Source organism: Triticum urartu, chromosome 1A, assembly GCF_056163025.1.
Source record: "Triticum urartu cultivar PI428250 chromosome 1A, HENAU_Tu73, whole genome shotgun sequence".
Classification (NCBI taxonomy): Eukaryota; Viridiplantae; Streptophyta; class Magnoliopsida; order Poales; family Poaceae; genus Triticum; species Triticum urartu.
Window position 1 is genome coordinate 523,415,546 of NC_141873.1, and position 15,688 is coordinate 523,431,233.

Sequence of the window (15,688 nt, forward strand, 5' to 3'; positions counted from 1 at the left end):
GTCACGTCCGGACAGTATTTTAGGGGTTTTCGGCCCGGAAAATCGAGAAAATCCATACGGACTTGAAACGCGGCAAATTTTTGCGTGCGTGCCCTGCATGGTCACTGTGGCCCGTGAAAAAAATTTGGGCACATTTGGCGGATGCGAAGCGGAGACGTGCGACCAGGGGTCCCCTCCGGCCATACCGCAACCACCCCCTTCCACAGCAAGTACCTGAGCGGTTTCACAGAATGCACCCAACTTTTGGCAGCGCGTGTGGGGCCCCACCCGGGCACCCCACGGGCAAAATGAACGAAATCCGACAACGAACGCAAGTTGCGTCACGTCTGGGCAGTATTTTAGGGGTTTTCGGCCTGGAGAATCGTAGAAAATCCATACGGACTCGAAACGCGGCAAATTTTTGCGTGCGTGCCCTGGATGGTCACTGTGGCCCGTGAAAAAAATTGGGCACGTTTGGCGGATGCGAAGCGGAGACGTGCGACCGAGGGTCCCCTCCGGCCATACCGCAACCACCCCCTTCCACAGCAAGTACCTGAGCGGTTTCACGGAATGCACCCAACTTTTGGCAGCGCGTGTGGGGCCCCACCCGGGCACCCCACGGGCAAAATGAACGAAATCCGACAACGAACGCAAGTTGCGTCACGTCCGGGCAGTATTTTAGGGGTTTTCGGCCCAGAAAATCGTAGAAAATCCATACGGACTCGAAACGCGGCAAATTTTTGCGTGCGTGCCCTGCATGGTCACTGTGGCCCGTGAAAAAAAAATTGGGCACGTTTGGCGGATGCGAAGCGGAGATGTGCGACCGAGGGTCCCCTCCGGCCATACCGCAACCACCCCCTTCCACAGCAAGTACCTGAGCGGTTTCACGGAATGCACCCAACTTTTGGCAACGCATGTGGGGCCCCACCCGGGCACCCCACGGCCAAAATGAACGAAATCCGACAACGAACGCAAGTTGCGTCACGTCCGGGCAGTATTGTAGGGGTTTTGGGCCCGGAAAATCGTAGAAAATCCATACGGACTCGAAACGCGGCAAATTTTTGCGTGCATGCCCTGCATGGTCACTATGGCCCGTGAAAAAAAATTGGGCACAAAACATGTTTGTTTTTCGTGCAAAGTTTATAAAAAATACACTAAATGACAAAATTATACAAATAAATAAATACATATTCAATATTGTAGACTGGCCGTCGCCCACTTAATAATCGCCGCGGGCCCGACACAGCAAAATATCTACCCAATATCTGCACGAGCCGTCGGTATCCGAGGGAATATTCCCGACAAACGCGCACGTCGCCCAATCACGTCGCCCAATCACGTCGCGCATGCCCTTTTTGCGTCGTACGTGCCGACGACGTGCCCGATCTGATCCCCGTCGCCCGCCGCCCACACTGTCGTTCCCCGCCCGATAGTGTCGCGCCGCCATCAGCCCGCACTAGTCGACGTCACCACCCGCCGTCAGTGCCGGTCGTCAACGCCGTTGTCACCCAGCAATAGTCGATGTCAGCACCCTCCGTCAGCGCTGGTCGTCAGCGGCCGACGTCACCACTCGCCGTCAGCGCCGGTTGTGAACACGCCGTCAGACGCCGCCGTCAGCCGCTGTGATCGCCGTCGCCTGCTGTAGTCGCCGTCGGGCAGGTATATATTTTAAAATTTTCAACATTATATAACACATTAGCTGCGTGCAACGTCACATAGATATTTTTATATGCAGTATGGACATTGATGGTGTGATTGCATGTTTTATAGAAAAATGGGTTACTCTTGTTAATAAATTAACATCAAGTCAGCGATTTACGTTTTACGAAACAGAGATGGAGGGCATGTTACGAATACCTTCGGTCAAGATGCGTAATAATTTGCTTGCGCTTATGATTCAAGGTTATAATCCTAGTAGTAAAAAATTCATGGTGCAAGAGGCAGCCGGAAAAAAGGGTTGATTTCATTGAGGCCTGATGATGTGTTTGCTATATTTGGTTTGAAGAATGAAGGAGTTGATGTTTCTAGTTTTTTGAGTATGGACCAAGGCAAAGCAATAAAAAAAATTTCAGCTAGTTTTGTTAACAAGAACAATGGTAAAATATTGATTGATGATCTTATTGAGAAGATTGTGAGAAACAAAAACGTGGACGATGAATTTGTTCGGATGGCGTTTCTCGTCCTGTTAGGGACTATAATTGCACCAGTGTCTGATGAGTACATTCCGAAGAATTATTATGCACTAGTGCAAGATTGTCAGGCAGATAAAAAAGTTCAACTGGAACGCATTCACTTTGCGGTTTTGTTTGTCGGAGATTGGTACGGTCTTGCAGCCCGGTAGTGTTAGGGAATGGCCACGTGGCAACCTAGCACTTCTGCAGGTATGATTTATTTTTAAAATTGAATAGTTGTATTATGTAATAATAGTGTAACACATGCTAAATGGTTGTGTGTTTGTTTTGCAGTATCTATATTGGGAGAAGGTGCAGCCAAGCACCGGTCCAAAGTATGATCCTTTAGCGTTGTTGAGCCCCTTGATGAGGAATTGGACAGAAGCGGCAGCGGAGAAAAGAGACAAGTACGACTTTCAAAATGGTCGTGGTGTTGGAATGGTAATACGTTAAATATTTATTTTTCCATTTAAAGTCTGCAATTAATTATTAATTAAATATGATTGTATGATTCTTTATGTTGTAGATCGATGACACCATTACTGAAGAGTACCGCTTAAACAAAATAAGAATGGAACAGGCTGAAAAGAACAAGAAATCCAGTACGAGAAAGTCTAACATTACTGGAAGGAGAACAGGCGTGAGTACATCTGAGGCTTCAGCTACCCAGAACCCTATTATGGATCGGATTTTGACTGAGCTGAAGCACATTCGTAAGGATATGCTTCGTATGCCGGAGCTATGCGCACAGGTACAAGTTTTCTGATTTTGCCGTTCACAATGGTTTTCGATGTGTCACATAACTAATTACAACTAATTTTTAATCACAGAGGGTCATAGAGAAATTGAACAAAAGCGCTGTATTTTACAAAGCTGGTGATAGTGAAAAAGAAGAAGAGAATGAGTATGGTGAAAATAGTGAAAGTAGAAACTATGGTGGAAAACCTCGTAAGGAATTTATATATAATCCTGACATGGACAATTTAGAAACACCGGGAAAAAAGAATGTGCAAGAGGATGATGAAGATGATATTAATGATTCTGAAGAGAAGACACCTTATTATTGCACACCTGAATATTTCGATAGTTTCAAGGGTGATGAAGAAGATCCTATCGAAGTTCCTGAGGTATCTGATGAGAAATCCGTTACATCTTTAGGAACAGATGAAATCGCATCACGTGGATCGGTAGATTGTATTGGAGAAGATGAGGTAGAGGAGAAGGGTGTAGGGAAACGGAAGCGGAGACGATCAAACCTTATAAAGTCTCCTTATATTCCCGTTATACCTACAAAGCGTGCAAAGCGTTCAGCAAAAGCAAGTGAGTTTTATCATATTATTTTCGAGCTGAAATTACTACTTATCATTGAATTATTAACATATTACCGTCATGTATTGCAGAACTATTCGAGAAAGAAGTCTTTGAAGAAGAATACGATGTGATTAAAGCTAGTGTTAAGTTTGTTCGTGCTTATCAGCGGTCAGCAAAACATAGAAAGAAGGAAATATTCAATGATGGCATGCGCGAAGGTCTGAGTGCAGAGAGGGCTTGTAAGATTCTTGACCATGAATGGCTAACCGGTGATGTAAGTTATTGTTCTGTTTTCTATTAGCATTCAATGCAAATTGGAATTGTTATACATCATTTAAATTATTTTCAGGTTATCAATGCTTATTCGTCGTATCTGTTGGGAGTTGTTGGTGAAGATCGTCATATAATGCCGACCTGGCTGGTCAATTGGTTACTTGAATTTAGACCGGACACCCAGGGAGGAAAAAATGACAACGAAGTTGTGGCGAAGAAGAATGGACCCTTGAATAGATGCACCGATGAGTATTTTAAAAAAGATAAGGTAAGTTCAACTGCCTTAAAGTATGCATATATGGGATATAAATAATAAGATAGTATATGTTGATTGCATCATATTTTCGTTGTGATGCAGCTTTATATTCCTCTTAATAAGGGAAATACCCACTGGGTTTCGGTTGTCATGCATCGCCCGAAGGAAGAGTTTTAGGTTCTTGATTCTTTGATGGGACCCGAACTTGACAGTGAAATTACAGAAAAAGTTGAGGAGCTGGTACGGCATAAATTTACATAAGCATATTGAAATTATCATTTAGTAACTGAACTATGTTAAATTCTTTTCGTGCTATTATGTATATGAACAGAAAAATCAACTTGGATATGACATACGTGATGCGAATGCGAGCGGTGCTGTGAATTTTCCGGATGTGTCTACCTGGCCTATCAAAACGTATAACATCCCACAACAAGAAGACAGGTGAGTAAATACTTTCATATTGTTTTAATATCTTACCTCAAATGCGAAATTATGAACTGTTGTTTGTACGGACCAGCAATTCATGTGGAATATTTGTTCTTCGATGCTTTCAATATTGGAACGGTGAAAAATGGACAAGCCATTTTTCTCAGGTCTGGTTTTTTTTTCAAATGCTTATATTCAATTAAATTCATTATGTAATACTATTTGAATTGTACTAATATGAAGTTCTAACAGGGGTCAATTGATAAATCGAGGGACTTAATGATTGCGCAGCTTATTTTTTCGGAGAGAAATACGCTCAACGATGTGAAGGACAAAATTACCCGGCTTGCAAAGAAGAAATAAATGTGCCAAAATTTTTGTAAAAGAAAATTTTGTAGGCTCAAATAATGTTTACATTTATTTCGACTATCATGTCTTGTGATGAAGAAGACACTACTATTTTGAATATTTAAGTCGAGAATGACATTTGGATTATTATGTTGTCTTCATGCCGTTGTCTTTACATTTGAAATCTTCATATTTATAGTTATGCAGTCGTCAAGTTGTTTTCCTGTACTGCTGAATGTTAAAAAAAATGTACATGTATTTATTATGCACTTTAAAGCACTGTCGCCGTCGCTTATTATAACACCCACGTTCTTAATTTCCTTTTCTATAAAAAAAATTGCCGACAAGTGCGCCGGCCAGTCTGACGTCAGACAGGACCGACGGCACTGTCCAACAGGGCAGCGTCGAACGATGGGTAGCATAACTAATCAAAGACGCTCGACTGCAAGTGCGCCGCCGGGTATATAAGCTGGTCGTCACGCGCTCCGTCGGGCGAGGTGGGACTAAAACTTAGCTATCGCAGCCACCGTGCCTGCAGCGACGCGCGTGACCGCGTGGGCCGGCCCAATATCATTGTTTCCGCCCACGGTGCGACGATGGCCCAAGTAGCACGCGACGCGACGACGACCCAAGTTCCACGCGGGGCGACTTGGGATGTTTAGTCCCACCTCGGCCGACGGAGCGCGCGACGACCAACTTATATACCTGGCGGTACATAGGCTATCGAACTCCTTTCGTTGCCTTGTACTGCTGCCGCCGTCCGACTCTGCCCTATGGGACAGTGCCGCCGGCCGACGCTGCCACTGTGGGACAGTGCCGCCGGCGCACTTGTCGGGTGTTTTTTTTTAAAATGACGGCGTTCTAAGCGACGGCGACCGTGCAATGCAAAAAATATACAGTAAACAGCGACGGCAGTACTATGCAAAAATGAGCACGTCAAAATAAACAACAGCGACTTGCACAAAATTAATAGTAAAAATTAACACATCAAAATAAACAAAGTAAAACTCCTTCTTGCATTACATAGTCTGTCATCAAAACAAAATAGTCTGACATCAACGAAGTAAAATAAGTTCATATAACATATTATAACAATTATTAAAGATCAAATGTATAGAACATTAAAAAACTGTCTTCAATGAAAGGGTTGAACGATCTTCCATAGCCATCCATAATAAAATTGTCTTCAATCAAAGGGTGAACCAATCTTCCATACTCCACAAGTTAAGCAAAGTTCCTACATAACAATAAGATATGTGTTAATTCACAATGAACAAATAAATTCAGTTTGAACAATAACATATACAATAACATAAGAAAATCATACTTAGGATTTTGAGGGCACGTGGACTTATAATGACCCGTAACACCGCACAGTCCACATTGACGTTTGCTTTTCTCATCAAAAGCTTTTGGTCGCCCATTTTTAGTGACATCAGGACCATCCTTACCGCGGCCTTTAACATTCTGTTTTGGTGCGCCTTTGGTGTTAACTTTTGCGGGATCACGAACAAGATCATGATCTTGATTAGGCTCGAATGCATCGTCGTTCACAAACTGTACCTCCGCACCAGGCTCATCCTCCTCAGTGTAATCATTATCTATTATGTCCCTCAGAGCCGCCTTTAACTTATCGAATAAAAATGGTTTATGGCATGCTTTATGAGTTGCTTCAGCAGATAAGATAGTCAACTCGCTGTACCTAGCTCTGTCCCCTGCACCTGCCCATCCCCATGCAAACAGATCGCTAGTGCGCTTCACGGGAAGTCCACCCCTTGCAACTTGGCTCAACCTCCGCAGTACTAAACACTTAGGTATCTCACGTAAGCGTAGCTGAATCAGAATGCGAAGAATGTGTTTGCAAGGAAGTCCTTTGCGATACATGCTTCTGCAACTGCACTTCATAGTTTCTTCTAAGTTACCTGGAGTGTAGTCCACAGTGAATCTGATATCTCTATTTTCCTTCCATGTCAGTATGAATCTGTGAGTGTCTGCTCCTCTCAGTCTCTCAAGGACCTCTAGCTCCCGTGCCTTCTTCATATCTTCCTGCAAGATATAAAAGTTTGCCGCAGTGAACTCACGGGCAGCTGATTTCTCAATATCTTTACACTCATCCAATACTGGTACTGGAACTGTCTGTGAGTTTGTGCAATCGTCATGCGCCTCATTCTCACGGAGACGAACTATGCAGTTCTCATAGTGCACAATCATATCAACAATAGTCATACCGGAGTCTAGATGCAAGTGAAGGCATGAATTCAGACTCTCACTTCGCTGGTTACTTCGCATACCTAAGAAAAACCCACCTGACAGATATGATGCAGCCCAAAGCCTTTTCTTCTTGTACATCCTACGTAACCATGTCTTTGTTTTCTCCGACTGCCATTTGGCGGTAAACGCTGCCCATCTCTCCTCAAATACCTTTTTTGAAGTGGCATAATAAAGTAGAGACCTGAACTCCTTTAGAGACTTATGATGAAGGTGTTTCTGCATGTTCTTCTCAATATGCCACGAGCAAAGACGATGCCAAACCTCCGAAAGTACCTTTCTTATGGCCTTAATCATAGCTGCATCTCCATCAGTAATTACTGACCTGGGCCTCTTCTGACAGCGAGCCCTCAAAAACGTCTGAAGCAGCCAGACATATGTATCTTCCGTCTCGTCAGACACAAGAGCACAACTGAATACCATGGTGCAACGGTGGTTGTTCAGACCGACAAAAGGTATAAATGGCATGCCATACCTATTCATCCTGTATGTGCTGTCGAAGACTATCACATCACCGTAGTCAACATAGTCTCGATGTGATTGAGAATCACACCAGAATATGTTTTTCAGCCTTCCTTCATCATCGACGGTGTGCTCAAAGAAGAAATCTGGATCTCTCTCTTTTCTGGTCATCATGATCCCAATGGCAGTGTCTGCATCACCTTGTGCAAGCAACTTCATTTTTTCTCTATAACACATGTTATAAAGCTTCTTCCTCCCAAAACCAGCCTTTGCATATGACCCGGAGCGCGCAACGAGTTGATCATAAATCATATGTTTCCTGATTCCAGAACCTGCCATGGTTAAGATCTCAGCCTTCTGATATTCTTTTATCTGATTGTGAGACCGAAGAAACGTGACTCCATCCGGTCTAGCTAGAACGTGACTGTGATCATCATTGAAACTGCTGACATACCAAACGTCACGCTCTTTATCAAGTTTCAAAGTTATATGCGCATCACAGAAGCAACGAGTCTCCCCTCTCAGCCTGCGGGTCCTGCCTTCCATTGTACAACGTTTTGCCTGTCGTTTCCCAGCTCTCGCACACACATACTTTCTCAAGCGCTTAGTTGCTTCAGGACCTTTCGAATATTTCAGTGAGTCCTTTCTTACGCTGAAACCATGCTCGTACGCATACTGATTATAGAAATTGTAAGCATCTCCTAGTGACTTGAACGTCTTCCTCATGACCTTCCAATGCATGTCCAATGATTCTTGCTGATATTCATCAAATCCGATGTCAAAATTAAACAGATCATCACCAACATGCTCATCATTCCCGCTTGTACCATCTACATCTCCCTGTAAATTAATGCATTAAACCATTTATGTCAGTCAGTTATAATTTTAAAATATACTTTAGTGATGTAAGTTTCAAAACTTACTTTGCTGGAGCTGTCATCATGAGATTCATCAACGTGCGATTTGTCACTTTCATCGTCCACAATATTCCTCACAAAGTCCCCGTCCTCGTCCATCTGCGCGCATTGCAAAAAAAACATGTAAGCGCTCATATGGTTATTATGTCATTTCTTCTCTGATTTTATTAATAACATACCCGGAGTGCACTTTCAGCAAATGAATCATCTATATCCATATCATCATCATCATCGCCATGTCGCTGCATCATGCAAAAAAATACTAAATTTTCCGTGCGGTCTATCATATTTACCCCCTCATATTTATTGTTCTATCAACATTGATCACACTTACATTGCCACTATAAGATTCATCCAAACTCATGTAGTTCTCCTCACGAGGTTCATCCATATTCCGTGACGAGGTTTCGTTGTCCTCGCCGTAATCATCGCCATCATAATCTCCCTCCTCCTCTAACTATATATAGTTAAAAAAAATTGTACGGTGAATCAAACGCCGTGTAACATCATCCCTAAACAACTATCTTATCAAGCACAACAATGTCTCAAACCAACCTCTTGCACAGCGGCGAGGATTTCAGCTGGATCCATTTCCTCCGATGACGAACGTGATGACGGCGTGACGTTGCTGGCCGGCGGAGGCAGGTGTCGACGGCGTGAGGACGATGGCTGGTCGTAGTAGGCGTAGTGCGCGGAGGGAGGCGGCGACGTAGATCGCGGGTGGGCGGCCATCTGGGCGACGGGAATGGAATGCGGCGGCGGGCACGCGCGCCGGCAGCGGTAAAGGCGCCGGGGCACGCGCGGCGGCCTGTTTGGGCCGCGACTCGAGCGACGGCGACTTCGTGCAGATGGGGGCCAACGTGGAGACGGCGTGGATGCGTTAGGGTTCAGGGTTTCGATGGCGGGCGTTGTTGGCTACTGTGTCTTTTTTTTCCTCCAACAACTGTCCACGCCAACGTCGAGACGTGAGGGCGTACGGCGACGGGTGCGGGTACGCGGGCGGGCGGGCGTACAGCGACGGGTGCGGCATACGCGGGCGGGCGTACGACGTCGCGCGCGACGTACGGCGTCGGGTGGGTATTTCTATATCTAATGTGAAATTACCATACTACCCACTATACGTTTTAGGGGGGTTGTACCGAAGCACTCCCCAAAGAAATATAAGAGCGTTTAGAAGACTACTTTAGTGATTTAAACGCTCTTATATTTCTTTACCGAGGGAATACTATTTTGTAAACTGTTGAAGATCTGGTGGGTTCGCATTTGGGACTGCATACTCTTTTTCCTAGCATGCCCTTTTTTCGTTTACCAGTCAGAAAAATCACAGGCAACGCAGACAGCCGATGGTGGATGTGAGTTGGTTGGTGCACATACCTTGGACCGTTTTTTTAGAACCGCAAACCGTAGAACAGTTGTTCTTACGGTATTTTCAGTTATATAATCAAAGTAATATGTACAAGCAGAATTAAGAAAAAGAGAAAAGAGAAAACACAAACCTATTCGATTCCGGTCTTGGGAATCATCTTTTGATCCTGGTGTCAGCAGCACTATGTGAACCAAACCAGTCTTTTAAAGTTGTCCAGTTCTTCTGCTTGATCTTGTGTTCTACTCCCTCCGTTCCGATTTACTCGTTGTGGTTTTAGTTCAAGTTCTTGTTTGATGTGCAATTCATTTCTGAACTTGCACCGTCATTGTCGTTGCAGACACTAGAATGCGCGCAAGCTATTCGCCCGCTTGACGCGATGAGAATCGCCGCGAACGCATTGACTAATCGCGATCTAAACTACGCGTCAAGCGATCGATCTCGCAATCCACGAACTTGGGACGCAAAGCACCAAAAGGTTTACGTTTTCTTTCTCGTCGTCGGCCCCATAGAAAAAACCAGCAGTGCAGTTTAGTGTTCCTCCATGTTCCCCGAGGAAGACTTGACCAATTCGAGGGGCTAGAGATGACTGGACTGGGCAGATGCAGCTAGCCATTTCACATAGTGATTGCCCACCAACTGACTCATTTACCGTGTGAAAGATAAATCGACGCGGGAGAGGTGAATGATGATAGCTACTACTTCTAATGTAATGTGTGCCTTCTTCGGGCACGCCGCTGTCCAGCGAACGAGCGAGAAATATTCAGAGTGCGTGTTCTGGTTTGATCTTTTCAGGAAAGAAAATGAGAGTTTGATGCGATCTTTGTGGGCGGTGTTCAGTTGACTCTGCATTTGGCCAGTTCAATATGCAGACCCCTACGTTTCAGTTTGGATATTTGAATGTTATCTTTGCTATATATATATGTACTTAGTTGACTTCCGCATAGCTTATATAGTACAAAATCAAATACAGACATGTACTCACCCAAAGTCCTCGATACGACCATATCAAATTAGCAGTTTGCAGCATTTCTGATATTCTGATACGCACAAATATTATTTCAGCGGTAGTGCTAACTTGACCTTGGAGTCCAGTTATAGCATTTCCTGTAGCCCGTCGGTCCGAGACGCCTAATATGACACCAAACTGAGGCAGCTAGCTGGTGAACACACACACGCAGGCACACATGTTTGGTACCATCTCATTGGCAAAACATGGCGATTCCTTGGTCTGAATTCTGATACAAGCCAAGCCAAGCTGCCCGCCAACCAACCCATGGCCTGTTGCCCCAAGTCAAGGCAGTTGGCGGCGTACGTAGCACGTCCTCCAGAGGCAGCATCCAAGTTAAGTTCCAAGCTGTGCATGTCACCGTCTATCTTCTGCTCATCCTAGAGGATTCCTCTCTCCCGCCCTTTTCTTCGGTCCTGACGTCGGTCTATGGCCGTTGTGCGTGCGTGCGTGCAGCCTTTTTTGACCTTTCTTTCAGTTGATCGGTTCAGCATTGTGCTCTACTCCACAAGGGTGGTAGAACTTGTCCGGTTGTTTAAATTACCGGGCACGTCGCCCTAGCTTGCTCAAGCTACCGCGCTCACTGTCCTTGGAGCCATTCGTTATTAAGTAGCCATCTCGAGCGACTAAGATATGTACTTATGGTCGTCGATGTCGCAGGGGCCGGCCAATTGCCGCGGTCATTTCCTTTGGGTCGATCAAGTTCACTTGCACAACAGCAACAACTAACTGCAGTATGTATTATCCAACAGCAACTGGCGCGCAAAGGGTCAACAGACGGATGCAAATCAAAGAAAGAAAGAAAGAGAGGGTACGCTACGCACACGAGCGCAGCTTCCTTGAGCTCTACGATTGAGTCGATGGGTATCAAGATCAAGACATTTGACACACCACGATCGACCGATCGATCTCGATCGCGTGGCCCCCAAATTCCGTTTAATTACGAGGTCAGTGTCTCTGGCTGCTTCCTGAACGAGTGAGGAAGGGTGCAAATTAAGACGCTGATGGATGGACGGAGCCGCACGGAGATCGCGGGATTAATCATCGCGCGCGCAAAGTCAAACCGGAGCAGGTGGCAGAATTATTAAGCGGCAGTGCACGGCCGGGATTAAACCCCGCACTGCTCACGGTTCATTACCGCCATGAGATCTTCGTCAGAAAGGCTGTGGAATTATGTGTGCTCTCTCTCTCTCTTCTTCCTCGCGTCGGTTCTACTACTACTCCGGACAGTAGGTAGCTGCCGGTCGCCCGGTCGCCCGGTCCAAAGCGGTCAACAAGGCGGGCCCGCCACCTTGCCATTTGGTCATGGTGGTCGTAGTTAGTAGTGGAACGCTCTCTCTGTCCGGTCCCTAACTTTGCTTTCTCCATTGCTACACTTCTACTGCTACTTTGCTTGCTTTACATTGTTTTCTCCTCGTAAAGTCGGGAGGGGAGGCATGTGCCCATACGTACTGACCTGTGATGCACGCACCACCGAGGCCAAGGGCGGAGCCGCTTTGGGGAAAAGCAAAGGTGCACCGATGATGGGTTGCACTGCCGGCCGGCCGGCCATCCGCCGCCGGCGCACCACCACCCGCTGTCCCGGGCGGTCAACTGGACAGTCCAACTCCTCCTTCCTTGTGCCGCTTCTCGGCTGGATGCTTGACAACGACGCCTCCTTTGACCCGAACCCGATGCCAGCCAGATCACTAGCACTAGCACAGAACTCTTCAAGGCACATAAATGTAGTAAAAGAGAAATTCAAAGTTGCAATAATTCTACGTCTAAAAGTCACGGCTCGATGTGACATGACGGCTTGTTCGTCTGTTGTTCCTTCGACACTGCAATCTCTCTGAATCTACAGGAACAAGTACAGGGGAGGGGCACTGCCCCCCCTCTGATTCTACGCCATTGAAGAAGATGCTCTGACTCTTGCGGCCTTGTCGGGGAATTTAATTAGGGACACTGAGGAGAATTCTGGCAGAATTCCTTGTTCCATCTTGTGTCAGGCTGGATGCTTGCATAGATTTGGGAAGAATTCTGAATGCTGCAACCGTTATTGGTACAGTGGATGGTTCGTATCTTGGCGGAAATTAAGCTTTGGTAGCGCAACTTAAAAGACGAGAGATGTGCATGCCGTTTCCATGAATGAGAGGAAAGAAAGGGATGGGAAATATTTTCCGGAAATTAACTGCATGATGAAACGGAGACAGTTAATTGTGAGAGTAAATTAGGCACAATTAGCACCGATCCGATCCACCAAGAACAGAGGAGGGCAGGGGAGGAGCTCAAAGAGTGTGATCCTTTTCCGTTCCTTCGCGAGCCGTCGCTCAACAACGCGAGCAAAAATTACAACATACTACCAGCACCGAGGACGAGCTACTCCGGACAATTCAGTAATAGTACGCCGCCGTACGTCGTACGCTCTACGCGGCGGAGAGAGTCGGCTCGCTCACTCCGACGACGGCGCGGCGGAGGCGGAGGCCATCCGGGGGGAGGTGACGGGGAACAGCGGCAGCAGGCGCGGCGGGGGCTCGCCGGCGCCGCCCCGAGGGGACGGGTGGAGGAAGAAGCCCTTGCGCGCGATGGCCGCGCGCTCCGCGGCCGCCTCCTGCTCCGCCGGGGACGCCGACGCGGACCGGTTGAAGGGGTCGGACACCAGCGGCGTGACGGGGCTGAGCGCCAGCGACGGGAAGTCGAGCACGCTGGGCGACAGCAGCTCCGGCAGCGCCTTCCTCGGCGACGCCCCCGCGGCGGCCGCCATGGCGAGCGGCGCGATCATCTTGAGGTTCTTCATGCTGCTCCGGCGCTCGTAGAGCTTGAAAGCCGGCTTCTTGGGCCGGCACGGGGCGCCGGCCTTGTTGGCGGCCGCGGGGGGCCTCTGGCTCTGGGCCTGCGGCTGCGAGGACGGTGCCGGCGGCGGCATGTCGGCGCCGGTGAGCATCTGGACGACCTGCTTGAAGGAGGCGGTGTCGGCCTGGACGAAGGTGGTGGGGAAGGGGGTGGTGTCGATGGTGCGCGGCACGGGCCGCGGGGACGGCGGCAGCGGGCTGGGGCGGTGGCTGGAGGGCGACGCGGCGGAGGACGGCGAGGAGGAGGAGGTGGAGGAGGACGGGGAGTTGGGGTCCCGCGGCGCCATGGGGAGGAGTTGCTTGGGCGCAGCAACTTCCATTGTTGGTTGGTTGGTCTCGGGGATGGATGGAGAAGAAGGGAGGGGGGGAGGGCTGGGTTCAGGGACGGCGGAGGGAGTGGGAATAAGAAGGGGAGGGAGCGAGGGAGTTGTGATGCATGTAGTGTTATTTATTTATTTTTCTTCCTTTGACCGTGAGGTGATGCACATAGTTGGTGTGTGGGGCTTGACATGTCCGTTCCGCGCTCCCGTGTTTTCTTGCCGGTTTTCAGTTCACCAATTCTCTTTTTCCTAAAAAAAGTCTTTTCATTTTCTTGGGAGGCATTTTTTCCCTTTGTCATGGTATTGTTGTGCTTGTGGCATGGAAAACTATTTAGTTTTCGGAAATATACCTACCATAAGAGGTGAAATTGTGAGAGTACAATTGACGCTACGCTCGACATTTGAATCCCGGTTTTTTAGAGTACTCTGGTACCATAAGGTGGAGTTGTGAGAGATGTAAAGAAAAAAGGGGTGGAGGTGTAAAAGGATAGGATTGCACTTCGATCTCAACTTTTCAAATCAATGTGAACCTGCAAAATTATATCTGGCCTCTGTGAATTGTAAACATGTTTTTTGGGAAACGTGTGGCCAAGGCGAAGACGGAGGTGGGAAGGGTGGGGGGGGGGTGGGTGGGTAGATTGCAGCTATTGCAAGCTATCGGCTGAACAGAAAAAGGGGAAACGTCGAAGCATGGTGGACGAGAAGGCGGGGACGGGGTAAATTGCAGATATGGTCAAGTTATCATATTGGCTGGATCAGGGAAAACGTGCGAGGTATCGTGAAGGATATGGCGGAGGGGCGGGCTACATTACATTTATAGTCAAGTTATCGGATCAACAAAAAACAGAAACATCATGGGTGTGTTGAAGGCGGAGGTCGAGGGGCATGGTAGGTTGCAGTTATGATCAATTTATCAGATCAATCGAAAAAAGGGGAAACATCAAAGGCGCGGTGAAGGAGAAGGCGGAGGGGTAGGGTAGATTGCAATCATGGTGAAGTTAATCAGATGGACATTGGACCAAAAAGGGGGAAACACTAGATGTGCGGTGAAGGAGAAGGCCAAGGGTCGGGGTAGACTGCAGTTATGATCAAGTTGTCAGATCGGCCAAAAAAAGGGGAAACATGTGAGGCGTGATGAAGGATAAAGTGGAGAGACAGGGTAGATTGTGATCATGGTGAAGTTATCAAATGAGCCAAAAGGGGGGGGGACGCCAAACGTGTGGCGAAGGAGAAGGCTGAAAGGTGGGGTAGATTGCAGTTGTGATCAAGCTATTAGATCAGACAAAAATGGGGAGACGTTGGAGGTGTGATGAAGGAGAAAGTGGAATGGCGGGGTAGAGAGCAATCATGGTGAATTTAGCGGATGGACAAAAAAAGTGGAAACATTAGACGTGTAGTGAAGGAGAAGGCCTAGGAGCGGGGTAGACTACAGTTATGATCAAGTTACTAGATTGGCTAAAAAAGGGAAATGTCACAGGCCTGGTGAGGGAGAAGGAGGGTAGGGTAGATTGCTATCATGGTGAAGTTATCACATGGACCAAAAAAGTGGAAACACCAGACGCATTGTGAATGAGAAGGCCGAGGGGCGGGGTAGATGGAAATTATGGTTAATTTATTATGTCGATAAAAAAAGAAATATCGGAGGTGTGATGTAGGCGGGGGAGGGGCGGGTAGATTGTTGTTGTGATCAAGATATCAAATCGGCCAAAAAAGGCAAACATGGGAGGCATGATGAAGGATTGTGACGCCCC

The 15,688-nt window shown here is 47.2% G+C and overlaps 3 protein-coding genes and 1 long non-coding RNA gene across 4 annotated transcripts; 1 reads left to right on the forward strand and 3 right to left on the reverse strand.

Annotated features, from left to right (window-relative positions):
• Positions 1–4,098: 4,098 nt before the first annotated feature.
• Positions 4,099–4,854, forward strand: LOC125537389 (uncharacterized). Its single transcript, XR_007295850.2, has 3 exons — positions 4,099–4,434; positions 4,511–4,586; positions 4,672–4,854. It is a non-coding gene; the product is annotated as an uncharacterized LOC125537389 (long non-coding RNA).
• A 1,071-nt stretch (positions 4,855–5,925) lies between these two features.
• LOC125547035 (uncharacterized) lies at positions 5,926–8,805 on the reverse strand. The gene is made up of 6 exons (XM_087539939.1): positions 8,749–8,805; positions 8,594–8,656; positions 8,421–8,513; positions 8,302–8,337; positions 6,095–6,260; positions 5,926–6,004 (listed from the first exon to the last, which is right to left on the reverse strand). Exons 1-6 carry the CDS (start codon positions 8,803–8,805, stop codon positions 5,958–5,960), a joined length of 462 nt encoding a protein of 153 aa, XP_087396065.1. The 3' UTR covers positions 5,926–5,957.
• LOC147992187 (protein FAR1-RELATED SEQUENCE 5-like) lies at positions 6,456–8,043 on the reverse strand. The gene is made up of 2 exons (XM_087543032.1): positions 6,571–8,043; positions 6,456–6,488 (listed from the first exon to the last, which is right to left on the reverse strand). Exons 1-2 carry the CDS (start codon positions 8,041–8,043, stop codon positions 6,456–6,458), a joined length of 1,506 nt encoding a protein of 501 aa, XP_087399158.1.
• A 4,119-nt stretch (positions 8,806–12,924) lies between the features above and the next one.
• On the reverse strand, positions 12,925–14,002 carry LOC125525143 (VQ motif-containing protein). The gene has a single exon (XM_048690163.2). The coding sequence runs from the start codon at positions 13,935–13,937 to the stop codon at positions 13,218–13,220; it is 720 nt and encodes a 239-aa protein (XP_048546120.2). The 5' UTR covers positions 13,938–14,002; the 3' UTR covers positions 12,925–13,217.
• Positions 14,003–15,688: the final 1,686 nt, after the last annotated feature.

Bases quoted from the DNA above. Each gene is read 5' to 3' on its own strand.
- LOC147992187 (XM_087543032.1), bottom strand. From the start codon at position 8,043: ATGGAAGGCAGGACCCGCAGGCTGAGAGGGGAGACTCGTTGCTTCTGT. The intron at 6,489-6,570 runs GTACTGCGGAGG...GGGGATGGGCAG, and splicing joins GTGAGATACCTAAGTGTTTA to GTGCAGGGGACAGAGCTAGG.
- LOC125547035 (XM_087539939.1), bottom strand. From the start codon at position 8,805: ATGGATGAACCTCGTGAGGAGAACTACATGAGTTTGGATGAATCTTAT. The intron at 8,514-8,593 runs GTATGTTATTAA...CAATGCGCGCAG, and splicing joins TTGCTGAAAGTGCACTCCGG to ATGGACGAGGACGGGGACTT. The intron at 8,338-8,420 runs GTAAGTTTTGAA...ATTAATTTACAG, and splicing joins ATGATGACAGCTCCAGCAAA to GGAGATGTAGATGGTACAAG.
- LOC125525143 (XM_048690163.2), bottom strand. From the start codon at position 13,937: ATGGAAGTTGCTGCGCCCAAGCAACTCCTCCCCATGGCGCCGCGGGAC.